This window comes from Scyliorhinus torazame, chromosome 22, assembly GCF_047496885.1.
Source record: "Scyliorhinus torazame isolate Kashiwa2021f chromosome 22, sScyTor2.1, whole genome shotgun sequence".
Classification (NCBI taxonomy): domain Eukaryota; kingdom Metazoa; phylum Chordata; class Chondrichthyes; order Carcharhiniformes; family Scyliorhinidae; genus Scyliorhinus; species Scyliorhinus torazame.
The window spans coordinates 88,025,003-88,052,549 of NC_092728.1; the positions used below are offsets into that span (position 1 = coordinate 88,025,003).

General features: G+C 52.9%; 1 protein-coding gene across 6 annotated transcripts in view; it reads right to left on the reverse strand.

Annotated features, from left to right (window-relative positions):
* garnl3 (GTPase activating Rap/RanGAP domain like 3) overlaps nucleotides 1–27,547 on the reverse strand; it is a 617,196-nt gene that overhangs the window by 65,250 nt on the left and 524,399 nt on the right. For all 6 annotated transcript variants that reach the window (XM_072488531.1, XM_072488532.1, XM_072488530.1 and 3 more), the window contains 4 exons: nucleotides 26,661–26,759; nucleotides 22,106–22,222; nucleotides 18,737–18,906; nucleotides 15,485–15,643 (listed from right to left, as the gene is read on the reverse strand). In XM_072488531.1, coding sequence (XP_072344632.1) covers nucleotides 15,485–15,643; nucleotides 18,737–18,906; nucleotides 22,106–22,222; nucleotides 26,661–26,759 — 545 coding nt within the window. The remainder of the gene's footprint in view (nucleotides 1–15,484; nucleotides 15,644–18,736; nucleotides 18,907–22,105; nucleotides 22,223–26,660; nucleotides 26,760–27,547) is intronic.

Here is a 27,547-nt window from a genome sequence, read left to right on the forward strand (position 1 = left end):
TCATTGGATCAATAGGGCTCAACAAGATGAACAGCTGGGAAACACAAGTGTGACAGCAGGCACAAGCAGTAACCACTAGCAGTACCAAGATTCCAACATGGCAGTCATGGTGAAAATACAATAGTTCTCATTAAGACAGCATTTGATCGAGTGTCGCATCAAGGAGACCTTGCTAAACCGGAGTCAATAGAAATTAGGGGGGAAACTCTTTGCTGGTCGGAGTCATATCTGGCACAAAGGAAGATGGTTGTGGTTGTTTGATGTCGGTCATCTCAGTCCTGGGAAATCACTGCAAGAGTTCCTCAGCGTAATGTCCTTGGTCCAATCATCTTTAGTACTTCATCAATGACCTTCCTCCATCATAAGGTCAGAAGTGAGGATGTTCGCTGATGATTGCACAATGTTTAGCACCATTCGCAACTAAAGCAGTCCATGTCTAAATGGAGCAAGACTTGAACAATACTCAGGCTTGGGCTGACAAGTAGCAAGTAACATTCATGCCATACAAGTGCCATGCAATGAACATCTCCAACAAGGGAGGATCTAACCATTGCCCCTTGACAATCAATGGCATTCTGATCACTGAGTCTCCCACTATCAAGATTCTGGGGGTTACCATTGATAAGAAACTGAACTGAACCAGCCATATAAATACAGTGGCTACAAAAACTGAGGCTAGCAATCCTGTGGCAAGTAACTCACTTCCTGACTCTCCAAAGCCTGTCAACCATCTACAAGGTACAAGTAAGGAGTGTGATGGAATATTCTCCACTTGTCTGGATGAGTTCAGCTCCAACGACACTCAAAACAAACTCGACAACATCCAAGACAAGGCAACCCATTTGATTGGCACCCCATCTACCACATTAAACATTTGAAACCCTCCACCAAATAGTGGCAGGAATGTGTGCCATCTACAGATGCACAACAGTAACTCGCCCAAACTCCTTCAACAGCAACTTCCAAACCCACGACGTCTACCATCCAGAACAATGCTTCACAAACATTTTCCTACTGTGACTCCATTTTGAGGGCTGAAAATTGCTGTGACCTTTCAGTGGGAGGGGTGAAAGTGGGGGTAGATGTGAGCCTGTGATAGCAAGGGTGTTGGAGACCCCCTCCAGGGGTGGTGATGCAGGGAAAGTGTCTTTTCACAGATTTTTTGGGAGTAGAAATCAGGGGTGGGATTCTCCGACCCCCCACCGGGCCGGAGAATCGCCGGGGGCTGGCGTGAATCCCGCTCCCGCCGGTTGCCGAATTCTCCGGCACCGGATATTCGGCGGGGGTGGGAATCGCGCCCCGCCGGTTGGCGGGCCCCCACCCACCCCCGGCAATTCTCCGGCCGCGATGGGCCGAAGTCCCGCTGCTGGAATGCCTGTCCCGCCGGCGAGAATCAAACCACCTCTCTTACCGGCGGGACAAGGTGGTGCGGGCAGGCTCCGGGGTCCTCGGGGGGGCGTGCGGGGCGATCTGGCCCCGGGGGGTGCCCCTACGGTGGCCTGGCCTGCGATCGGGGCCCACCGATCCGCTGGCGGGTCTGTGCCGTGGGGGCACTCTTTTCCTTCCGCCTTCACCATGGTCTCCACTATGGCGGAGGCGGAAGAGACCCCCTCAACTGCGCATGCACGGGGATGCCGTGAGCGGCCGCTGACGCTCCCGCGCATGGCAAAGTCATTTCCGCGCCAGCTGGCGGGGCAGAAATCAGTCCTGCGCGGGCCTAGCCCCTCAAGGTGAGGGCTCGGCTCCTCAAGATGCGGAGAATTCCGCACCTTTGGGGCGGCGCGATGCCGGACTGATTCACGCCGTTTTAGGCGTCGGTTGGCAGACATCGCGCCGATTGCGGAGAATCCCGCCCCTGGTCTCAAAGATCAGCCAGTTAGGCCACGCCCACTGTTAAAAAATGTGAGAATATAAGTCGGACTGTTAAGTCGGAGATCCTCAGCAGCCATTGTTGCCTCAGAGCTTACCCCTCCAGAATCACATCTCATAAGGGTCATAACCCACAGTTTGGGAAGCTCTGACCTAGAAGATAAGGGCAGCAGACACATGGGAACACCACCTCCTAGATGTTCCCCTTCAAGTCACTCACCATCCTGACTTGGACCGATGCCACCGTTCCTTCACTGTCGCTGAGTCAAAATCCTGGAACTCTCTCTCTAACAGCACAGTGGTTATACCTACACCACGTGGACTGCATGGGTTCAGATTGGTGGTTTGCCACCAACTTCTCAAGAGCAATTAAGGATGGACAGTAAATGCTGGCCCAGCTAGTGATGCCCACACTGTGTAAGAATGGTTCCCCTTAAAGGCATCTCTGCTACTCTATGTGTAGCAGGTTGCACATTCTCACCACTCAAGATGAAGAAGCTCTCCTGAATTCCCAATTGGATTTATTGGGTGACTATTCTATATGGTGGCAGGTTTTGAATTTGCCCACAAATGCAAACATTTTCTCTTCATCTACCTTTCAATAACAATCTTTATTGTCAGAAGTAGACATACATTAACGCAACAATGAGGGTACTGTGGAAAGGCCCTAGTTGCCATATTCCGGTGGCTGTTTGGGTACACGGAGGGAGAATTCAGAATGTCCAAATTACCTAACAGCACTCTGTCTCTCTCTCTCTCTGTGTCTCTCTCAGTGGTTAGCACTGTTGCTTTACAGCTCCAGGGTCCCAGGTTCGATTCCCGGCTTGGGTTGCTGTCGGTGCGGAGTCTGCACGTTCTCCCTGTGTCTGCGTGGTTTTCCTCCGGGTGCTCCGGTTTCCTCCCACAAGTCCCGAAAGACGTGCTGTCTCTCTCTGTCTCTGTCTCTCTCTCTCTGCTACCGTGCCACCTTATGAAAACCTTCCATAAAACTAAAGGCCTCTATCAGGCCATTAGAGAAAAGAGTCCCTGCTTGGTCAGTCTTTCCTGTTTGTAAGTTAGGTGGGATTTGCTGTACAACCCACCATATATTTCGCGGCAGCGTGAGGCAGTCCACCATTGGCTGGTGGCAGGATTTTCTGGTCCCACTGTTGTCAACGGGGTTTCCCGTTGGATGCACTCCTCTCTGCCTGGAAACCTGGGGCGGGGGTGCACCGTCAGTGGGATTGGAGAATCGCATCAGCGTGAACAAGCAGAAAGTTGTGATCTTAGTAAGCAGTGATGTGGACCAGTGTAAATATCTTTGTGAAGTAAACCCTGCTTTCCTCAATAATAATAAACCAATAATTCTGTTGCTGTCAGGTTGACAGAATCGTGTAAAACAGCTGCCACTGAGCGTGAGACCTGCGGTACATCTTTGCAGCTACATAGAAATATAATACAGCAAAATGGCAGTCCAGTTACCAGCGGTAAATGCCGTGTCACCCAATCATTAGTCTGCCTCTTGCTTCTTTTCCAAGCATTTTAGTGATAGTTCTAACCAAGTAGATTCCTTGGCTTTGAATGCTACACAGCTAAAGCAGCTGGGTCTGAAGAAGGACAGTATCCCTGGTGAGCTCTGAAATGCTCCGACAGGTGATGGTGTAGTGATATTGCCACTGGAACAGCAATCCAGCGACCCAAGGCACTCAGGGGACCTGGCTTCAAATCTCACCACTGCAGATAGAGGAATTTGACGTCAGTTAAAATCTGGAATTAAAAGTCGATTGTTGTAAAAGTCCATCTGGTTCCCTACTGTCCTTTTGCCAGCCTTACCTGGCCTGGCCGACATGTGAATCCAGACCCACAGCAATCTGATTGACTCTTAAAATGCCCCCTGAATTGTCCCAGCAAGCCTCTCAGTTCAAGGGCAATTAGGGGAGGGCGCGAAATGCTGCCCCACCCAGCGATGCTCACTTGCTCAGAACGAATAAAGGAACGTATTACATACTGCAGGCAGCAGCGGCCTTGGCAACCTCCTCTTGGCACAGGAGGTTGTTTTAATCTCAGATCTATTAGAATCATAGAAGGTTTACAGACAGAAGGAGGCCACTTGGCCCATTCAGGCCAGCTGAACAATGAGCCGCCCTGCCGAATACGATTTTCCGTCATTTGGTTTGTAGCCCTGCAGGTATCGGCACATCCCAGACACGTTTTAATGAGATGAGGGTTTCTGCCTCCACCACCCGCTCAGGCAGCGAGTTCCAGACCCCCACAACCCTCGGGTGAAATAGAAATTCCCCACTTCCCCACCTCCCCTCGAATCCTTCCACCAATCACTTTAAATCAATGCCCCCTAGTCACTGACCTCTCTGCTAAGGTGAATAGGCCCTTCCCATCCACTCTGCCCATATCTCCTTACACTTACAGGAGGCCATTTGGCCCATCGAGTCTGCACCGACCCACTTAAGCCCTCACTTCCACCCTATCCCCGTAATCCAATAACCCCTCCTAACCTTTTTGTCACTAAGGGCAATTTATCATGGCCAATCCACCTAACCTGCACGTCCTTGGACTGTTACACTTACATAGCTGATGAGGGAACATTTTAAAAGGGATAAGTTTAAGGAAGAAAGGGATTTGGAACAATACAAGTGTCTTGCCATGGAGATTAAAATAGTCCTCATTAAATAAGAGACACCAGGGGCGAGATTCTCCGACCCCCCGCCGTGTCGGAGAATCGCCGGGGGCTGGCGTGAATCCTGCCCCCGCCGGTTGCCGAATTCTCCGGCACCGGATATTCAGCAGGGGCGGGAATTGCGCCGCGCCGGTTGGCGCCCCCCCCCCCCCCCCCGCGATTCTCCGGCCCAGGTGGGCCGAAGTCCCGCCGCTAAAATGCCTGTCCCACCGGCGTAGATTAAACCACCTACCTTACCGGCGGGACAAGGCGGTGCGGGCGGGCTCTGGCGTCCTGGAGGGGGGGGGGGGGCGGGGCGATCTGGCCCCGGGGGGGGTGCCCCCACGGTGGCCTGGCCCGCGATCGGGGCCCACCGATCCGCGGGCGGGCCTGTGCCGTGGGGGCACTCTTTCCCTTCCGCCTTCGCCACGGTCTCCACCATGGCGGAGGCGGAAGAGACTCCCTCCACTGCGCATGCGCGGGAATGCCGTCAGCGGCCGCTAACGCTCCCACGCATGCGCCGCCCGGAGATGTCATTTCCGCGCCAGCTGGCGGGGCACCAAAGGCCTTTTTCGCCAGCTGGCGGGGCGTAAATTCGTCTGGCGCGTGCCTAGCCCCTTAAGGTTGGGGCTCGGCCCCCCAAGATGCGGAGCATTCCGCACCTTTGGGGCGGCGCGATGCCCGACTGATTTGCGCCATTTTGGGCACCAGTCGGCGGACATTGCGCCGATACCGGAGAATTTCGCCCCAGATGTTAAAAGAAAGAAAATCAAATTGAATATTGTCGAACTAAAGTGAGGATTAAAGTGTGTGAACTTTCAGGACCATGGAGACCTCCCTCTCCTACGGAAGGAAGAAAAGGCAACCGGGAAGGATATTCTTGCAGGTCAAATATCCCACAGGATCCAGCTGGAAAAAAACACTGTTGCCGTGGTTACAATAATCGATTGGAACAGCAGCACTCGGAAGTTTTGATAGTGAGTTTGTCACTGTTGTGCGAAAAACAGGAAATTGAAGCTACTTGCTTCGATACAAGATTTGAAGGCACGTCTGGGAGATGTTCGTGACTAAATGCCAAGATTTCAACAGGGGAAACAATTACTGGAGTGGGAAAGGTGTAAGAATGATAAATGGCGCAATTAGCAGAAGGAAGTGGTTGAGATGAACGCAGACAGAACTGGCGAGAGCGCCGGAGTTGTTTCACACGCTGGTTGATGGATGCATGGTGGCCTGCTCAAATCTCTGCTGATCCATTTGAGCAAGGGTTTGAAAGTGTACATGTCTCTCTTCCATTTATCCAAGCTAATCTAGTGATTACAGGTTAAATCAGAGACTCCTGTGAGTGCCTTAAGAGCAGTAATTCCGAAGGCAGTGCTGATAGCTGGAAAGACAATACGAGGAAGGTGTGTCAGCATCACTTGCACCGTGCGGTGATGCTGTTGCCATTAACTCGCTGCAAATGGTTTTAAATTTCATGGGCGAAATTCTCCGTTATCGGTGGAAAGTCCGCCGATCGGCGCAAAAAACGGCGCAAATCCGACTTGCGTCACGTCGGAAAAATGGGTCGATAGTCTCCGGCCCGAAATGGGCTAGCAGCGACGTAACGGGATCCGCGCTTGCGCAGTGGTTCACGCCGTACAGCGTCATACGCGCTGCACGGCGTGACGGCTCATAAGGCCGCGCTGCTCCCCCCCACCCGACCGCAACACCCGACTGGATGGCTGGCCGTCGCTCAGCCCCGAGGTTCGAGTCACGCGATGTGGAGGCGCTCCTGGATGCGGTGGAGCAGAGGAGGGACGCCCTGTATCCCGGGCACGGCCGCAGAGTTGCCCCACGCCACAGCCGGCGTCTGTGGAGGGAAGTGGCAGAGGCCGTCACCGCTGTGGCCCTAACACCACGGACAGGCACCCAGTGCCACAAGAAGGTGAACGACCTCGTCAGAGCAGGCAGGGTGAGCCTCCCCCATATCCCCCCTCCCCCATATCCCCCCTCCCCCATATCCCCCCCTCCCCCATATCCCCCCTCCCCCATATCCCCCCCTCCCCCATAATCCCCCCTCCCCCATATCCCCCACTCCCCCATATCCCCCATATCCCCCCCTCCCCCATATCCCCCATATCCCCCCCTCCCCCATATCCCCCCCTCCCCCATATCCCCCATATCCCCAAGTGAATCCAGCCCTAACCTTAACCTCTGCAATGCACGCGCAACCGATGGCGTGTATTCATATACCTGCCTAACACTGTTGCCTTTTACCCCTGCCCCCCCCCCCCCCCCCCCAGGAGAAGCGCGCACACAACAATAGGGAGCATGTGAGGACTGGAGGAGGACCCGCTGATGAGAGGCCACTGACCGTACACGAGGAAAGGGCCCTGGAACTGGCTGGCGGACCTGAGGACCGGGAGGTTGCTGATGTAGAGGTCGGGGGCGTACTAGCGAGTGAGCCACCGACAGCCTGTCCCCATATCCCCCTCCCCTATATCCCCCTCCCCCGCATCACCTGATCACTGCCTGATGTCTAACCATGCATGCTTCATTGTGTATCGCACGACCAAACGTCCTGGCACCCATCCCCACAGATGCAGACTGCCCGCAGGATGCCCCTCGGAGACCACAGGAGACAGAGAGACCCGCACCCTCCAGCATGCGACGCCCGCAGGATGCCCCTCGGAGACCACAGGAGACGGAGAGGCCCGCACCCTCCAGCATGCGACACCCGCAGGATGCCCCTCGGAGACCACAGGAGACGGAGAGACCCGCACCCTCCAGCATGCGACGCCCGCAGGATGCCCCTCGGAGACCACGGGAGACGGAGAGACCCGCACCCTCCAGCATGCGACGCCCGCAGGATGCCCCTCGGAGACCACGGGAGACGGAGAGACCCGCACCCTCCAGCATGCGACGCCCGCAGGATGCCCCTCGGAGACCACAGGAGACGGAGAGACCCGCACCCTCCAGCATGCGACGCCCGCAGGATGCCCCTCGGAGACCACGGGAGACGGAGAGACCCGCACCCTCCAGCATGCGACGCCCGCAGGATGCCCCTCGGAGACCACAGGAGACGGAGAGACCTGCACCCTCCAGCATGCGACGCCCGCAGGATGCCCCTCGGAGACCACGGGAGACGGAGAGACCTGGAGCAACAGGGAGACGACACCCCCGTCACGTACGGGAGCGACCACCCAGTGACGAGGGGGGCAGCCACAGGCCCCCGTCACATCCGAGCCAGGACACCACTACCCAGGACACCACTACCCAGGACACCACTACCCAGGACACCACTACCCAGGACACCCCTACCCAGGACACCCCTACCCGGGACAGCACTACCCAGGACACCCCTACCCGGGACAGCACTACCCAGGACACCCCTACCCGGGACAGCACTACCCAGGAAGACGAAATACCGGACAGTGACTCAGAGTGGATGGGTGGAGACGAACCCCCACCCCAAAGTGCCATGGACTCAGAGTGGGACGAAGAGCACGACACAACGCCACTGCTGTCACCATCACCCTCCACCATCGCAGAAACACTCACCACGGTTGGGCACTTTAGTGATGAGGCGTCTGGTACACTCACTGGTGCGCACAACACAGCCGTCCCGGTACAGCAGGTGGAGGTAGGAGCAGCAGAGGGACCGGGCTGTCGGAGGGCAGCCCAGCCCAAGCGAACATCTGCCGCCCAGATGGATCCCGGGTTCATGTAGTTACCACACCCACACATAGATCCGATGCAACCACCGACCCGGAGACGAGCGAAGAGGGTGACGGGCGGCTTGCGGCTGCTGCGGTCGCAGGTGGAGGAGTCCACCCGTGTCCAGGAGCTGGGAGTGGTGCCGGTCATGCGTGCCACCCAGGCTGACACCGCACGGGTGGCGTCTGCGGTGGAGGCAATGGGTGCGACGGTGTCAGACATGGGGAACAGTTTGCGAGGCCTGGGGCCTTCCGTGCAGGCGGCGTCTGTGGCCCAGGAAATGGCTGCCCTCTCACAGGAGGCCATGAGCCAGTGCCAGCGCCAGATGGCAGAGGCGCTCAACGCCATAGCCCATTCTCTGCAGGCCATGGCCCAGTCTCAGCAGGCCATGGCCCAGTCTCTGCAGGCCATGGCCCAGTCTCTGCAGGCCATCGCTGAGGGCATCGGCGCCAGTGGCCATGTGCGAGCCGGCGTCGCACTGTCACAGACAGGGTTTGCCAACCCCCTGGGCTCCATGGCTGCAAACCTGCAGACCCCTGTCGATACCAGCACGGGCCTCCAGGACTGGCAGCACCAGATGTCGGGGGGGGCGTCGGATGGCCAGTCCGTTCGCATCCCCCACCCATGTAGAGGCCTGGGGGCCATCGGGCACCCCGAGGGAGGAGGAGGTGGTGTGGTCCGTCCCGGCTCCCTCTGTAGGGGAGGTCCCGGTACACCGCGACACCTCGGACTCCCCCCCTTCCGTCCCAGGTGCATCGGGTGGGCAACGGGCAGGACAGGCTGGCAGCTCGCCATCCCAGTCGCCCGGCCGCCAAAGGGATCCAGTGTCAGAGGGCAGGAATCACAGGAGTCCACCTCCAGTTCTGCTGTACCGTCTGGGGAACCACGTAGACGTAGTCAAAGGGCCCGTAAGGCCAAACAATTAGACACTGAGTAAGTTGGCACGGGTGCAGGGCACAGATGAGTTTTAGGGGCTAGGGCACGTGCATGAACTCCTTTGGTTATTAAAGTCAATGTTACACCTACCGAAGCTGCCTTTGTGCTCTGTCCAAAGTGTGCGGGGGTGTCATGTACGTTGAGCGCAAGTGTGTGTGTGAGGGGTTGTCTTACCTCAGCCCCAGGTGAGTCTGCCCCCTTCCCCCTGGGCCGCCATCAACATCCCCCGGGCGGAGGACGGGACCGTGCGCTGCAGTGTCACGGCCGCATGCAGGGATGGTCCGGGTGGATGGTGGTACTGTGGCCATGGGTCAGACATAGTCCAACGATGTAGAGCCAAGAGCTCATCGCAGGGCGGGTTGTCATCATCCTCCATGGCCTGCGATAGACACGCGTCCACCCGCAACTGTGTGAGCCCAGCCCGTTGTACCGCAGGTGGATCGGCAATGGGGGGGGGGGGGGGGGGGGGGGGTGTGCATGCAGGTGGGGTGGGTGGGGTTGGGGAGGGGGGTGAGGGTGCTGGGTGGGTGGGGGGTGTGGGTGGTCGGCTGTTGCCATGGTGTGCGGTCTGTGGCCATACTACCCGATTCCCACGCCCATCTAGTCAGTGAAGCGGGCGTCTATCAGTCTGTCCCGTGCCCGCTGGGCCAGCCGGTAACGGTGGACAGCCACCCGCCTGTGTCTACCCCGTCTGCCCTGACCATTGCCCCCATCCCCCTCATCTGGGGAGGACTGGGCCTCTTCCTGCTGCTCCTCCACTCCGCCCTCCTCTGCCTGCGGCACATCGCCCCTCTGCTGGGCTATGTTGTGCAGGACGCAGCACAGCACAATGATGCGGCCGACCCTATCTGACCGATACTGGAGGGCGCCCCCAGAGAGGTCCAGGCACCTGAAACGCATCTTCAGCACACCAAAGCACCTCTCGATCACTCCCCTTGTCGCTACATGGGCATCATTGTAGCGGTTCTCCGCCTCATTGCGTGGCCTCCGTATAGGCATCATCAGCCACGATCGCAATGGGTAGCCCCTGTCGCCCAGCAACCAGCCCCTCAGCCGGGGATGGCGTCCCTCGTACATGCCGGGGCTGGATGACCACGACAACACAAATGAGTCGTGTACACTGCCTGGGTGACGGGCGCAGACGTGCAGGATCATCATGCGGTGGTCGCAGACCACCTGTACGTTCATCGAATATGTCCCCTTCCTATTAGTGAACACGGCCCCGTTATCTGCAGGTGGCCGCACGGCGACGTGCATCCCATCGATCGCGCCCTGGACCATGGGGAACCCGGCAACGGCAGAGAAGCCCACGGCCCGGGCATCTTGGCTGGCCCGGTCCACGGGGATGCGGAAGTAGCGGTGCGCCATGGCATATAGGGCATCTGTCACTGCCCGGATGCACCGGTGCACCGATGTCTGCGATATGCCGGACAGGTCCCCACTCGGTGTCTGGAATGACCCCGTTGCATAAATGTTCAGGGCCACCGTAACCTTGACGGACACGGGGAGAGGGTGTCCCCCGCCAGTGCCACGCGGTGACAGGTGTGCCAGCATGTGGCAGATGTGTGCCACGGTTTCCCGGCTCATCCGGAGTCTCCTCCTGCATTCCCGGTCCGTGAGGTCCTGACTGCCGGGGCCGGTACACACGGGGTGCCCTCGGGTGCCTCCGTTGCCGTGGGGCCGCGACGTCCTCCTCCCCCTCCTCGTCCTGTCGGTCAGGTGTCCCTCCAGCCTGGGCGGCTGCCGCCTGCCCCTCTGCGGCAGCCTGCGCCGCCTCTCTGGCACGCTCCTCCTCCTCCTCCTCCTCATCCAGGGCAACATAGACATGAGCGGCTGCCACCACGGCGGCCAACATCGCTGGATGATCTGAAAACATGACGGCCTGGTGGGGGGGAGGGGAACGACGACATGTCATCATTGCCCATATCCCCTCCTCCCCCCAGCCAGGTGGCATGGACCGCATGGGTCCAACTGTTGGAGGCTGGCACCTGGCCAGGTGGACCAACTCACTTGCCCTCCCATCCCCCTCCTCGGCACGGACCCCCCCCCCCCCCAACCTCCACCCCAGCACGGACCCCCCCCCCCCAACCTCCACCCCGGCACGGCACGGACCCCCCCCAACCTCCACCCCGGCACGGACCCCCTCCCGGCACTCCCCCGGAGCCCAGCCTACTCTAACCACCCCCCCCCCCCCCCGCCGCACACACACACACACACACACACACACAACCCGAGACACCTATCCTCGCGCAATCAGACTGCGGCCACGCCATTGCCTGCCCAGAGCCAACCCCCCAGGCCGTCACTCAACTCCACGCTGGTCGGCGTGAGCCTGGAGCACCGGGTCACGCCGATGAAAAGGAGGTTTGATTCACGTCGACGTGAACGGTCATCACGTCGACGGGACTTCGGCCCATCCGGAAGGGAGAATATCGGCAGGCCGAAAATCGGCTGCCTTGCGCAGACCCGTGACATTCTCCGCGGCAGCGGCGCCATTAACGCCCCGCCGACTTTTCTCCCTTCGGAGACTTCGGCAACCGGCGGGGGCGGGATTCACGGCGGCCAACGGCCATTCTCCGACCCTCTGGGGGGTCGGAGAATGACGCCCCATATGTCGCTCAGCGGCCCAGTGATTTACTATTTCCCTGGCACTTTTAGAGGCAGCTTTGCATTTTGACTGCTGCTAGAAGGGCAGCTTTTACTGCAAACTTATGTTTATTGGAGTGAGTCACTTGGACAAAACTAGATCTATTTTGGGCGTCTTCTAATAGTTTTGCCCTCCTGTGATGCATTAACTCAGCTGGCAGCACTGCAGTAGTGAACCTTGTGAGAAAATTACATAGAAGTAAGGGCAGAGCAGCATTTGACCTGAGGGATAACAACATCCTGTAACTAGACAAACAGCAGGTTCCTCAACATATTAGCAGTGAAAGCCAGTGCACGTCATCGTCAAATGTTGCAACTCCCAGGTAACAACCGGTTTTAACTCTTGGGGGTAGTGGGAAACAGGGCTTGCAGACTGACCGTCCCTTCGCAGGGAGGTCAATAACCAGGAGGCAAACGGTAAAGGTAATGGGCAGGAGATTTAGAGGGGATTGGAGGAAAATCTTTTTCACCGGGAGGGGAGGGGGGAAATCTGGAACTCATTGCCAGAAAGGGTGGGAGAGGCGGGAACCTCCCAACATTTAAGAAATATTTAGATGAGCACTTTGAATGCTGTGGCATACAAGGCTAGTGCTGGAAAATGGGATTAGGATAGGTGTTTGGTGGCCGGCGCAGACCCGATGGGCTGAGCGGCCTCTTCCTGTGCGATGCCTCTACATCCCGTCCTGATTTTCCTCTTCCCTCATGCCTTCAACAATGCACAAGGCCTACAATGGTCAATGTGTCAGCCCTGGGCTCAGTTGGTAACTCACCTATTCTTGACTGAGAAAGCTCTGGGTTCAAGTCCCGCCCCAGGCCTTGTGCACTAAAATCAAGGCTGACGCTCCGATATCGGCAGCACTGAGGGAGCACGGCACTGTCAGAGGTGCCGTCTTTCAGCTGAGGCGTCAATCTGAGGCCTACGCAGGTGGATGTAAAATATCTCATGCCGCTATTTTGAAGAGGAGCGAGAGAATTATCCCATGTGTCCTGGCCAATATATTTGCTCAATCAGCCTCCCAAAATGCAGATTACCGGCCGTTATCACATTTCCATTTGTGGGGCTGTTAAGAATTGAAGGAAATCAAGATTACAAAATGAAATGGGGATAAAGAAATTGGATGAAAGGGGAACCGATAAGTGCAGCTGTCTGAAGGGGTGTTTTTGAGATGCAAATAAGTGGTTACCTAAGTGACGAGGGGAAAACAATGGTGTACAGAAGAGGCGACTTCAAAGTGGAAAGATAAGCAGCTATATGCTAAATGCCTGGGACGGGTAACATCAAAGGGAGAAAAAACAATATCTCCACTGGTGAAGAGGGTAGAGAAGCAGTTACCATCATAGCCACACCCGGCTGTTGAAAGCAGGCTCCCCCGAAAACCAGTTGCTGCTGAAAGGCTACTGTTAAAATCAAAACTCAAGCAGAGAAGGAACTCGACGCTGAAAACTGAAGACAGCTTTCCCAAACCTGGAAAAATTACCTGTGGGTGGGAACTATCTGCTAGATTTAGCGCATAGAGTTATATAATAATGGACGTTTGGGGAAAAGGTGTTCAGGAAACATAGGTAGTTGGGATCATGGGGTAACTTCATGAGGCACTGTGTATAGCCATTAGTGTACAAAACAAAGAACAAAGAAAAGTACAGCACAGGAACAGGCCCTTCAGCCCTCCAAGCCTGCGCCGACCATTGGTTAGATATACTGTTGTAGTGTACTATTGTAGATATACTGTTGTAGTGTACTGCTGTAGATATACTGTTGTAGTGTACTGTTTCAGGTATACTGTTATAGTATTTCTTGTGTGTTTTCTTTTAAGTTAATAAATATTCCTTATTAATTGATCGCAACAAGATTGGATATGATTTGCCCACCTTCTTCTCACATTACAGCAAACTGAAAATGTACACCACTAAGAACCGGTGTTCCAAGTTGGCCTTCTGGATTTTGGGGTACCTCACCTTTGACATCAGCGGGGTTCTTAACAGAGAATTTGCTGTGCACAAATTGGCTGCCATATTTTCAACAAGTTATTACAACAAACAAAGTACTTCTTGAAGCGTAAAGCGCTTTGAGACACCGGGCAGTCATGAGAAGTGTTCTATAAATATAAGTTATTTTTTCTTTTATGTGACTCAGGGAGGCCTGAAGAAAGAGCGCCACACTGGGGTTCCTGTGAGGCTGGTAGCCGAGGGACATTGTTAGGTAGCACTGGTGGGAGCTTACCCTGCGTCTGGCTGTGTATCCCTTTGGAATACAAGTGACATGGAAAATGACATGGAAAATGATCCATTTCCCTCTGCATTAACATCTCAGACCCTTGATAGGCACAAAAAATAGTAAAGAGCTTGTTTTCAATAAGATTCACCAACAATATGAGGTGACCTAGTGATCAGAATGAAGGGTCTTACCCCCTGAAGTGCTAACATGAGGACATCTTACCAGATGCTGATAGACCACCATACTTCAAAGCTATTTCTGTTAGCTTATTACAGGATATCTTAACTCCAACCATCTTCTTCTTGCTGTTGAACAAATTCCTGTCACTGTTGTGCATTTTAACCTGATTCAATTAAAGGTACCCTGGGATATCAGTCCACTCGGATCTTTAAACGTAACATTGGCTGCATGCTGAGCAAAACATTTTATCATTGTATAAAATCACGTTAAACTGAAAAGGTCGTTCAATAATAAGCCATGATAAAGTGTTGCCTTTCTAAGTTTGAAATGTCACCCTGCTTTAACAATGCACAGCCAACTGAGTAATGCTTCGAATTCTCAGTTCTGAAGAAGAGTCTCATGGACTCGAAACTTTAACTCTGGGCAGGATTTTGCAGCCCTTCCCACCAGCGGGTTTTTCCCGGAGCCGCCAGCGGCGGAGAGTATGAATAATGAGAAACCCCTTTGTCAACGGTGGGACCACAAGATCCCACTGCTGGCCAAGGCGGGCAAAAAAAGGCGGAAAATCCCCCACTCACTGTTTTTCTCTCTCCACAGATGCTGCCAGGCCTGCTGAGTTTATCCAGCATTTTCTGCTTTTATTACAGATTTTCAGGTTGCCCTTCAACAAAGACCTTGCCGATTTCCTTTTCTTTAAAATTGCCTGCGCTGCTAACTCATATTGGGCGGGACTTTTTGCCTGCTGCCCTCCCCCGTGGTTCGTAGCGATGGGGGCAGCCCGCCATTGGTCGGAGACGGGATATTCTGGCGCCACTATTGTCAACGGAGTTTCCCATTGCTGGCCAGGAAACCTATAGTGGGGATGCGCCGTCAGCAGGACCAGAAGATCCCGCTGGGAAATTCCAAACTTCCTGGCCGTTCATGCCGGCAGTATCATTCGGTCACACAGACAGCGACCCCCGCCGTGGGTTGCATGGCAGCGAGGAATGCATTCTACGGGAAATCCTGTTGGCAGTGGCGTGACCAAAAGATCCCTCCGCCAGCAATGGCCTGCCACCTCCGCCGCTTCAAAAAGCGCGGTGGGTTGCGCGGAAAATCCCACCCATTGTCTTTTCGCTAGACAACAAATTGTTTGCTTAGTCTCCATTGCCAGTTTTGTGTTAGGCTGGACATATTTTCATCAACCGGAGTTGTTTTCAGGACAGTGCAGGAGCTCTCAGTCACGCTAAGAGAAGATTGCTAAATAAGGTTTCTTGTGCAGAGTTGCATGCAACGAGCTCTGTGCTCACCTTGCTCGCATCGACATGGTGCAACCTGTAGGATTCCCCCGTGCTCTCGTTCACCAAGTCAAACTGATGGCGGTATGCAACGCAGATTAGATTGTCATTTTCTCCAGTGGGTCCGTCCACGAGGGTCATTACGATGGGTGGGTCGGACAAGCATATTTCCTGTGCATAGACAAGGAGGGCGAGGTGATTACATCCGAGGAGCAGAAAGAAAACAAAGGAGCCCATTTCCGCAGAATCTTAACTGTTCTCTGAAGAAAACCACAGTGATATCGGGAAAGAGCAGGGGGGTGGAACTAACTGTGCTGTTTTTCAAAAGAGCCAGCACTGTGCCGATGGACTGAATGGTCTCCTTCTAAGCCACACCATTCTATTATTCTATGTTTTTTACCGCTGAAATAGAGGTCACATGTCCAGGTCTCTTTCCAGAGTGCTGCATTGTCAGAGGAGTTGTCTTTTGAATGAAACATTGAACCAAGGCCCCATCTGCCCTTTTAGGTGGAGGTAAAAAATTCCACAGTGTTCCTTGAAAAGCAGGGGAATTCTTCCCTGTGTCCCGGCTAACATCGACCCTTCAATCCACATCGTATCTGGTCATCATCGCATTGCTGTTCTTAATTAGCTGCTCTGCATTACAACAGTGCCTGTGCTTCAAAAGCATTTCATTGACAGCAATGCACTTTGGGTTATTTGAAAGTCATGTAAGGGGCTACATAAATGCAAGTCTTTCTTTTCCCAGCCAATAAAAGGTAAGCATTTCTATAGTACTCTTTTGAACCACTGGACATCGCAAAGCATCAAAGGTATTTTTAAAGTGCACTGTGGAAAATACAGCAGCCAATGTGTGCTCAATTAATTACTTTTTGTGTATGATCACTTTTTTTATATGTTGCAGTCAATTTGCACGTAGCTAGGTTCTGCAAACAGCAATGAGGTAAAAGCTGAATGAATCTGCTTTTGATAGTGAAAGCAAAATGCTGCAGAGGCTGGAAGTCTGAAATAAAAGCAGAAAATGTTGGATAATCTCAGCAGGTATGTTAACTGTGTTTCTATCTCCACAGCTGCCACCCCTGCTGAGTTAACCCAGCATTTTCTGTTTCCATCTATTTCTTTGTTGATAGTGTTGGTTCAGGGACAAATGTTGGCTGGGACAGCAGGGTGGCACCTGTTACTTAGAAATGAAACTATGGCCTCATGTGGTTGTTAAAGGTCCTTTGCAAAAGATGGCACCTCCAACTGTGCAGCACCTCTTTAGTAATGCATTAAAGGTCAGCGCAGATTATGTGATACAGTCCTCGAGCTGGGTTTGTGCCTGCAACCTTCTGATTCTGAAGGAAATTATCATTAACTAAACTGTGCTGACTGTATTAAGTTTAAACTAGGAATCAAAAGAATCAGTTGCAAGTGAATTATTTTCTTTTTGAGATGAAAATGAACAGCAATCATCATCTTCAAGCTATTGCTATTTTATGCCTCATAATTCCAGCATTCAAAAGGAAATGTGAGGTTATCCATTTTGGTAGGAATAACAGCAAAAGGGATTATTATTTAAATTGTTATTTAAATGAAAAAATATTAAAACATGCTGCTGTGCAGAGACACCTGGGTGTGCTAGTGCATGAGTCGCAAAAAGTTGGTTTACAGGTGCAACAGGTGATTAAGAAGGCAAATAGAATTTTGTCCTTCATTGCTAGAGGGATGGGGTTTAAGACTAGGGAGGTTATGCTGCAATTGTATAAGGTGTTAGTGAGGCCACACCTGGAGTATTGTGTTCAGTTTTGGTCTCCTTACTTGAGCAAGGACGTACTGGCGCTGGAGGGTGTGCAGAGGAGATTCACTAGGTTAATCCCAGAGCTGAAGGGGTTGGATTACGAGGAGAGGTTGAGTAGACTGGGACGGTACTCATTGGAATTTAGAAGGATGAGAGGGGATCTTATAGAAACATATAAGATTATGAAGGGAATAGATAGGATAGATGCGGGCAGGTTGTTTCCATTGGCGGGTGAAAGCAGAACTAGGGGGCATAGCCTCAAAATAAGGGGAAGTAGATTTAGGACTGAGTTTAGGAGGAACTTCTTCACCCAAAGGGTTGTGAATCTATGGAATTCCTTGCCCAGTGAAGCAGTAGAGGCTCCTTCATTAAATGTTTTTAAGATAAAGATAGATTTTTTTTGAAGAATAAAGGGATTAAGGGTAATGGTGTTCGGGCCAGAAAGTGGAGCTGAGTCCACAAAAGATCAGCCATGATCTCATTGAATGGCGGAGCAGGCTCGAGGGGCCAGATGGCCTACTCCTGCTCCTAGTTCTTATGTTCTAAATGAACCGAAACTCTCGGGAAAAATCAACCTTTCCTTTGAGAACATTGCCGGCAGGATTGTCGGGACTCGCCAAGGTCAGGAACAAGGGTGGACAGGACCCGAAGGTGGCGGTGCCAGCCATTTTGGAGGAGGCAGGTTCAAGATCCAGCAAAGGCTGCCCATCCCCACCTGGCAGGTAGGCAATTAGGCAACCCTTTGTTGATGATGATAACAGGAGGGTCATTGGGATTTTCTAGTCAGCCTCGAATTTCCCCATGTGGCAGCGGACAGTTCAGCTGCCTGGAAGTGGGGATCCAGGAACAGACCAGGAACCCAGTACCCAGGCAGACTACAGGCCCTCCCTCCATGCCTATCTGCCTTCAGGTTCGGGAGAGCAGGAGGTGGGGAGGGGGGGGGGGTTCAAAATCCCAATGAGCATCTATACTATCCCGGGTCTGAGTCTGGGAACTGGAATCAGTCCCAGCTCCCGCTTGACGCAAAAATTCAGCCCATGGCCTTCACAATTTCAAACGGTGTCAATTCAATTATTGATCATTAGCAAATAAGTTGGTATCACAGAGGAATAGGAAAGGAATCTGCCTATCGGGTTTAAGCTGGGGAGGGTCGCACTTACACAGATATTACATGGGCTCACTCATTAGCATATCCACTGGAGGAGTCATTAGCAATGTCAAAGATTGTCCACAATTTGTGAAGGGATGCCAGCACCACACCAAAAACACGGCCCATCAAAATTTAGAGGCTCTATCAATTCGGTTTCCTTCTAATGGAGGGAATGCAGATATGGACTCACTGGACAAGGTTCTAGCCCATCTTCACAATGATGTTGCACCATCCACACAGACACCAAGTGAAGCAAAGCTCCAGCTATCGGATTGACTTGACCCGATTGTGGAACATGTGCAGAGGTAAAACAAGTGTGGTTACCAGATCTTACCCTGATGTACTGGAATTCCTCGACAGGTGACTCTGCAGATGTTTGCAGGCTTGCAAAGCTGTTGGACCTGTTGAGGTTTTTCTTTGTAATGAGCAGCAGCTTGTTGCGAATGGCTGCGACGATACGCAGCTCAGCCCCGTGATGTGTGTTGATGGCGTACAAATGGCAGCCTATTGAGGCAAAACAGGAGAGTGTCAGCCTGTGCTGTCACAAGACACACTGCGCACTGAAGAATGTGGCCGCCGTTCTCCGCTGCCAACCCCACCCCACGGCATATTTTCCCAGGGGGGGATGCAGCGAGCCATTGTCCGCTGGCGAGATCTCCCGAGGTCCATGGGCTTTCACATGGATCTGCTGCCAAGCCGCTGGGGAACCTGCTGGGGGAGGGGGTGTTTTTGACTTTGGCGGGAGAAGGGCGGGAAATCCAGCCCCATGTGTCCCCATGACCGCTCGTTCCTTTGCAAGAACAAACGTTCTGCTCTTTCAATGTTTCAAAAGGACTGAACGTGAAAATGCCACCTTTTGTGACCTTGAGTGGTTCCCGCGGTTTTCAACCTTAGAAAAAAGCAAGGGATTTCCTGCCAATATTGGCACACTCCTGGAGACCCTCTACATATATTGGTACAATCCAAAGGGCTCCCGCAACTACTGGTACACCTCTGGGGTCTCTCAGCCACAACATCTAAAAGAAATGCCATAAGTGCCCACAATGAAAATAGTGGTCTCTGTGCAGTGAACCTTATTTGATTTGATATTCAGCACAGAATGGCCAATCCACAACCTTTGACCTTTAACTATCAGAAAGGAATTGTGACCGAGTGATGATGTTGACAAAACTGATGGGTGAATACGTCACAAATTGTATAACCATTCTAAATAAATGTTTTAATGCTTCTGCTGAATTAGTAATCTGAGTAAAATTGGAAGCTACATTCGCTAAACCTGCATCCATCAATAATGCACATGGCCTTTAGTAGATGTGGAGCATTAAATCACATTTGAATTCTGTGGTTTACTCCTGCTTAATTCAATAAATATATTAACATTTTATGGCAGCGTCAAACTTTTTTTCCCCAGGACCCAGCTTTGGCAGCCTGTTGACCTACGCAACCCACGCCGGCTGACCCAGGCGACCAATGCCGGCCGACCTTGGTGATGCAAAAGGGGAGCCTGCTTGGTTCTCACCCTCTCACTTGAATCAAGTTCACAAGAGGAGAGGGAAATGCTCACATCAGGCACAAAGTTCAACCAGTACCTTTGTGCTGTCGTCATTTTTGTGAAAACTAAAAATCCAACCTCGCACATATAGGTCGTCATGAAAGGCAATAGCGACAAAATGCTTGTTTTACTCAGAACTGGGCGATGCTACTCCAGAATGCTGACAGCCTCATGGGCTTTTGGCGTGTTCTTAATGTGGTATCACAGGTCAGCTACAGCAGCACTCTTTTAATTTAGAGTCTGCACTACGTTAATAACTGACTCTGGGGTCACAACCTCAAAAATTATTTTTCACCCACCACTTCTCTTTCAAAATCTGAAACTGCTCCCATTTGTCAGTAATTCCCTGCATATAACACACATGTGTTTTGCTTCCTTATTTACATTAGCACAATTGACAAAACCATACCTCAAGAATCATCTTTCTACTGCTCTGTTAAGTTCTTTGTAGGCTGTTAACCAGAGGCCCTGGAGTTCTGTACAGAGCTAACACTAGTACTGCTCTGTCCTGCCCTGGACTCTCCTGCGCAGCTCTCTCCAGCAGATTCTGTTGTGAGATCCTGTCGAGTAGGTACACTGCCTATTTGAGTCTCTGGCCATCTCTTATTTTGAAGAAAACAATCCATCTTCAAAGGCTTCTTGCCAGCAGCTGGAAAGTTGAATCTTTAATCTTTAATAATCTTTATTGTCACAAGTAGGCTTACATTAACACTGTAATGAAGTTACTGTGAAAAGCCCCTAGTCGCCACACTCCACCGCCTGTTTGGGTTCACAGAGGGAGAATTCAGGATGTCCAATACACCTAACAGCATGTCTTTCGGGACTTGTGGGAGGAAACCTGAGCACCCGGAGGAAACCCACGCAGACACGGGGGAGAACATGCAGACTATGCACAGACAGTGACCCAGCGGGGAATCGAACCTGGGACCCTGGAGCTGTGAAGCAACAGTGCTAACCACTGTGCTACCATGCCGCCACTCAGTGATTTGGCACCAAAAACATGGACATGGAGGACACTTGACATCAACCGACGGGCGGGCCGTACCGATGCCGAAGAGTGGCGTGAACCACTCCGGCGTTGGGCCGCCCGGAAGGTGCAGAATCCTCCGCACCTTCGGGGTCTAGGCTGGCGCCGGCGGGGTTGGCGCCGCGCCAAACAGCGGCGAAGGGCGTCCGCCGGCTGGCGCCAGTTGGCGCATGCGCAGGAGCACGAGCATGTTCCGGCGTGATCACAGCGCATGAGCAGGAGTATTTTTCTCCACGCCGGCCATGGCGGATCGTTACAGCGGCCGGTGCAGAGGGAAAGAGTGCCCCCACAGCACAGGCCCACCCGCGGACTGGTGGGCCAGATCCCCCCGCACCCCCCCCCCCAAGGACTCCGCAGGCCATCCGCAGAGCCAGGTCCCACCGGTAGGAACCTTGTTTAATTTACGCCGGCGGGACTGGCCGAAAACAGGGTGGCCACTGGGCCTATCGCGGGGCGGAGAATCGCCTGGGGTGCCGCTGCCAACGGCCCCCGACCGGCGTGATGCGATTCCTGCCCCCGCCGAAAAACCAGCGCCGGAGAATCCGGCAGCTGGCGTCGGGGCGGGATTCACACCGCCTCCCCCCCCCCCCCCCCCCCCCCCCGCCGGCAATTCTCCGGCCCGCCGGGGGGTCAGAGAATCCCGCCCCTGGTCTCCAAGTAGAATAAGGGAGAGCAACACTGAGTGGAAGAGGGAAGCTTACCCTGTCGCTTTGTAGTCAGGTCTGTGACCTTTCGTGGAATTATACATCAACCTCTTTGCAATGATGTGTTTGTTGTGTACCAACAGTAGTAGTGTAAGTGAAGCCTAAGATGAGTCTGCAAGTGACTCCTATATGACAGAGTTATATAGAATTATATAGCACAACAGCAACTCAACAAATCTATGTTCCACACGATCTGCCTCCCAACTAACTTCATCTGAACCCAATAATTCTGATTCTGCACTCCCAGCATAGAGCCATGCCCACAGGGAGTTTTGGTCAGAGAATCTGGACTATTATACTGTAGTGGGACCTCCACTCTTGCCCATGGTGAATGACCCTTCTTCGCTGGTCCAAAAACATACAGAATATTTTCTCTGGGGAACATGTCTTCGCAGGGCATTAATTATTCATGCACATTACCTTTTGTTTTTTCCAGCTTGTTGTCCTTGCTGTCGGATTTGCTTTTCACCGGTTGCTTCTCCTCCAGTGCTTTCTTGACTGCACTCAGTCTAAAGACAAACAGACGTGCATCTTTTCCTGTGGGGACAAGCGGCACATTTTGCTTAGATTCAAATGACTGACAAACAGTAAAGACAGGCGCAGTCTTCAGTGCAACCTCAGTGTGGCAGATACATCTGTTCTCATTGGAACCCATCCAGGTAGAGGGAGGGAATGAGAAAACCCAAGCTGTATTGCCGATCACTTTTGTGTTATATTGGTGCCCATCTTCCTGGCCTACCTTTCTAAACCTCGGGGTGTGGGCAGCACTGGCAAGGCGACGGTTCATTCTCCATCGCCAGCTGCTTTCCGTCTTTACAACTGCGTGGGTGAGATTTAGGTAGGCCTTTAGGAGGGCACGAGTGATCCAGTTAGGTTTCTTTTTAAAATAACAAATCATCAGCTTTCATTGTAATATCTGCTGCTACCCAGACCACAAATCGCCAGATCTGTTGTACTCAGACACACAATTCATCAATTTTGTTTCTTTATTCTTTCAAGGACGAGGGTGACGTTTGTTTCCCCATCTCCAATGGCCCTTCAACTGAGTGGCTGGCTATGCCACTTCAGGGGCAGTTAAGATTCAGCCACATTGCTCTGGCTCTGGAGTCACATGTAGGCCAGACCAGGTAAGGACGGCGGATTTCCTTCCCTGAACGACATGAGTGAACCAGATGGGTTTTCGCAACAATCGCTGATAGTTTCATGGTCACCATTACTGAGACTAGCTTTCAACATGGTGGGGTTTGAACCTACGACCTTTGGGTTACCAGTCTGCTCCCAGAACCATAAAGCTGGCAAAGCCGGTTAGGCAGAGGCTAAAATGTTGCAGAATTCTACTGCAAATGTTTACATGTTGATGCAGCGGAGAGGGGGGACATTCAAGCACATTTGTCCCCACCTAAAGCATGTTTCAGCAACTCAAACTCATTGGGCAGTCTATTTTTAATATGTTGCTTTTAACTCTTGGGAGCGTTATGAATCTGTTTGCACGGTTGTGCACACGTGGGTGGGTTTTGACTTTTGGGGGTTACTGTAGGGCAGGTGATATGGAAACAGCTGCACAAACATCCACCTCTGCTCAATGGGAATGGATATAGGGAGGGATGTCCGGCAACCAGGGTGACATCACATGAACAGGGAAAGGAGTTGCAGCAGCAGCAAGGCCCAGAGCGGCATTGTTTCAGTCCAGTAAGAGTGACGGTTTCAGACTGGGAGACGCATTCTGGCTGGTGGCAGCCATAGCTTTTGGCCAATAATGGGCAATTTTCTCTCCTTTGCTGTTGGCAATAATGAATGTGGTCGATGCGCCAATGAGGCGAGGTGAAATAAATCTCAACCTTTCAAATTCCCTCTGGTTGACAATTAGTATCACAACAGAAACTGGCTCCTTTATCCCAATGGGAGACTCTGGACCGACACTTGGCTGCGTGGGTTGGAACGTGCAGTGCAGCCAACACAGAGAGAACTATACGTCTCCAGTCACCTTCAGTCAAACGGTGGAAAAACGCCCTCTCATCCACCCCCGAGCCAATTTGAAAAATGTGAGGGCTCACGTTCGTGAACATTCGCATTGTGGAGCCAAGTTTCATTCACGGAAAGGGAAAGGATTTTACCTCCACTCCACACACTGCCCTTTTAACAAAGAAGAATTTCTTGATATTAACCTTATATTTACTTTTTACCTATACAGCACACAACGTTTTCCACCACTTCTCTCAGGGGGAGGGTCGGACAAACAAAACAGGGTTTTTTGACGGAACTTGACTCTTCAATTACAGAGCTAGAAATACAGATTAGCTCCATGCAAGGGTTGCAATTTGTCCTAGTTACATGTTCTCATAAACCTATCAGACTCTGAATTGCCAAGATGCTGCCATTCTACCAGGGCATATTAAAAGCACAACAAATGCACCCTTAAATTGATGGTCACGATAACAGGAATCATTGCAACACTTGTAAAGTCCTTGTGGTTCCTTGGAGACATATTACAGTTTCTTGCATTTTCAGTTTTCAATTCTAAAACTAGCAGCCAGAAATGCTCTTTGAATCATTTCATTCAATGGACATTGTAAACGTTGCATACCCTGGTCGAAAATTGAAATATTGTCATTCCCCCGCACATTCATTTATATACATAATCATCGTCAATGGCTAAGATTTATCACGTCAAAGCAGCTTGCAGATTGCAGAGCTGCAGATAGTTGGGTCACTGGTAAAAGCTTTCTTCTTGTCACTGACACCATAATAAAAGCCCGGTCTGTGGGCAGGAATGAGCATTCTCCGACAGATTAACAAAAACATACCTTTTGATGAGACAGCCACAAAGCTGCGTCTAGTCAGCTGTTCCATTGGATAGTGTCGTACTTTCACAGATAGAAACAGGGGCCCTCGAACCTTACATTTTAATGAATCAAGCAATTCGGGAGAGAGATGATGCCAGGCGAAGCTGAAAAGGAGGCTTCACCATCGGGTTTCTGGACAGTTTTTGTTCCTCTTTAATAGGATGTGGGGGTGTCCCAGGCAAGGGCAGAATTTGTTGCCCATCCCTAATCACCCTCTGATTAAGTGACTTGCTCGGCCATTTCAGAGGGCGTTTAAGAGTCAGCCACATTGTTGAGGCCAGATTGGGGTAAGGATGACTGATTTCCTTCTCTAATGGATACTATTGAACCGGGTGGGTTTTTACAACAATCAATGACAGTCATCTGTCATGGTCACCATTGCTGAGACTAGGGGTGGGATTCTCCCCTACCCGGCAGGGTGGGGGGTCCCGGTGCCGAGGAGTGGCATGAACCACTCCGGTGTCAGGCCGCTCCAAACGTGCGGAATCCTCCGCACCTTCAGGGGCTAGGCCCGCTCCGGAGTGGTTTGTGCCCCGCTGGCCGGCGGGGAAGGGGCTTGGCGCCACGCCAACCGGCTCCGAAGGGCCTCCGCCGGCCGGCGTGAGTTGGCGCATGCGCGGGCGGGTTCGTCTCCGCATCGGACATCGCGGAGCACCACAGCGGCCGATGCGGAGGAATAGAGTGCCCCCGAGGCACAGGCCCGCCCGCGGATCGGTGGGCCCCGATCGCGGGCCAGGCCACCGTGGGGGCACCTCCAGATCCGCCTGCGCCGCCAGGTCCCGCCGGTAAGGACCTACTCCAATTTACGCCGGCGGGACTGGCAAAAAACGGGCGGGATTTCGGCACATCGCGAGCCGGAGAACTCGGGTGGCCCCGGAGCCCATTGGGTGGCGCCGGTCCCTGCCATTCTCCGAGGCGGGCGGCCTGATTCACGCCGGGATGATTTTTTTGGGGGGCAGGAGAATTCGGAGGACGGCGGGGGCGGGATTCACGTCGAACACCGGTGATTCTCCGACACGGCGGGGGGGTCGGAGAAGCCCGCCCTAGCTTTATATTCCAGGGGCGTCATTCTCCGACCCCCCCCAGCGGGTCTGAGAATGGCCGTTGGCCGCCGTGAATCCCGCCCCCGCCGGTTGCCGAAGTCTCCGGTACCGGATATTCGGCGGGGGTGGGAATCGGGCCGCGCCGGTTGGCGGGCCCCCCCGCCCAATTCTCCGGCCCGGATGGGCCGAAGTCCCGCCGATAAATTGCCTATCACGCCGGCGTAAATTAAAGTACCTATTTACCGGCGGGACAAGGCGGCGTGGGCGGGCTCCGGGGTCCTGGGGCGATCTGACCCCAGGGGGTGCCCCCACGGTGGCCTGGCCCGCGATCGGGGCCCACCGATCCGCGGGCGGGCCTGTGCCGTGGGGGCACTCTTTCCCTTCCGCCTCCGCAACGGTCTCCACCATGGCGGAGGCGGAAGAGACTCTTCCCACTGCGCATGCGCGGGAAACTGTCAGCGGCCGCTGACGCTCCCACGCATGCGCCGCCCCGACATGTCATTTCCGCGCCAGCTGGCGGGGCAACAAAGGCCGTTTCCGCCAGCTGGCGGGGTGGAAATCCCTCCGGCGCCGGCCTAGCCCCTCAATGTTGGGGCTCGGCCCCCAAAGATGCGGAGCATTCCGCACCTTTGGGGCGGCGCGATGCCCGTCTGATTGGCACCGTTTTGGGCACCAGTCGGCGGACATCACGCCGTTTGGGGAGAATTTCGCCCCAGATTTTTTTATCAGTTGAATTTAAATTGCAGCAGCTGCCTTCATGGGATTTGAACCTGGTTCATGGAGCTTTAGCCTGAACCTCTGGATTACTAGGGCAACGGCATTACCATCACGCCACCATCCCCCCTGCGTAGTAAACTGCGTCTGCATGATCACTTGTTTCCCCCTCTCACCAGCTAAAGGCCGGCCTCCTCATTAGGGCCCTCTTGATTAATAAGGGGATCAGGGGTTATGGGGAGAAGGCAGGAGAATGGGGATGAGAAAATATCAGCCATGATTGAATGGCGGAGCAGACTCGGTGGGCCGGGTGGCCTAATTATGCTCCTATATCTTATAGTCTTATGGTCTAAGATAATTCTCATTGGAGTTTACCTTTGTCAGCTCTGGTGAGCAAGAGGTCCTGAGTTTCCAAAATGTCCATCTGTTTCACCGGCAACGTTCTGTCAAAGACGGGCACTGGGGTCTGCCCCTCTATATAAACCAGAAACAAAGAGTGTTGAAAGTAGACACCTCTAATGTACATTTTTTGTTTTTAATTAACCCTTTCCCCGTCGCCTAAAACTGTCAAAAAAAAGTAAAAGCAAAATACTGCAGATCCTGGAAATGTGAAATAAACCAGAAAGTGGTGGAAGTACTCAGCACCTGTGGAGAGAGAAACAGTTAACGTTTCGAGTCTGTATGACTCCTCTTCTGAGGAGAAGTTCTGAGAAACTGGTGTGATCAACTTGAAATGGTAGCTCTGTTCCCCCTCCACAGCTGCTGCCAGACCTGCTGACTATTTCCAGCTCTTTCCATAAACCAAGGACAAAATGTTTTCGCAGCGCCAATCAGCTTTGGAGAACTAAAAATGACTGATTACGGCCTCACTGGCATACCTCACTATGTGTGATGTCAACAGTCTGTCCAATCTAATCCAACTGGGGACAGAATTGGGATTGCATTTTGCATTAAAGTCGTAAAGTACAACCTTAAAAAAAAAAGTTAAATCCAGAAGAAGCAATTGAAGATTGTTCTGGGCAGGTACTTGCGCGCAGAAAAGTATCCCGAGCTGAAGCTGTACGGTCATAGAATCTACAGTGCAGAAGGAGGCCATTTGGCCCATCGAGTCTGCACCAGCCCTTGGAAAGAGCTCCCTACTGAAGCCCACACCTCCACCTTATCCCCATAACCCAGTAATCCCAGCTAACATTTTTGGATACTAAGGGCAATTTAGCGTGGCCAATCCACCAAACCTGCACATCTTTGGACTGAGGGAGGAA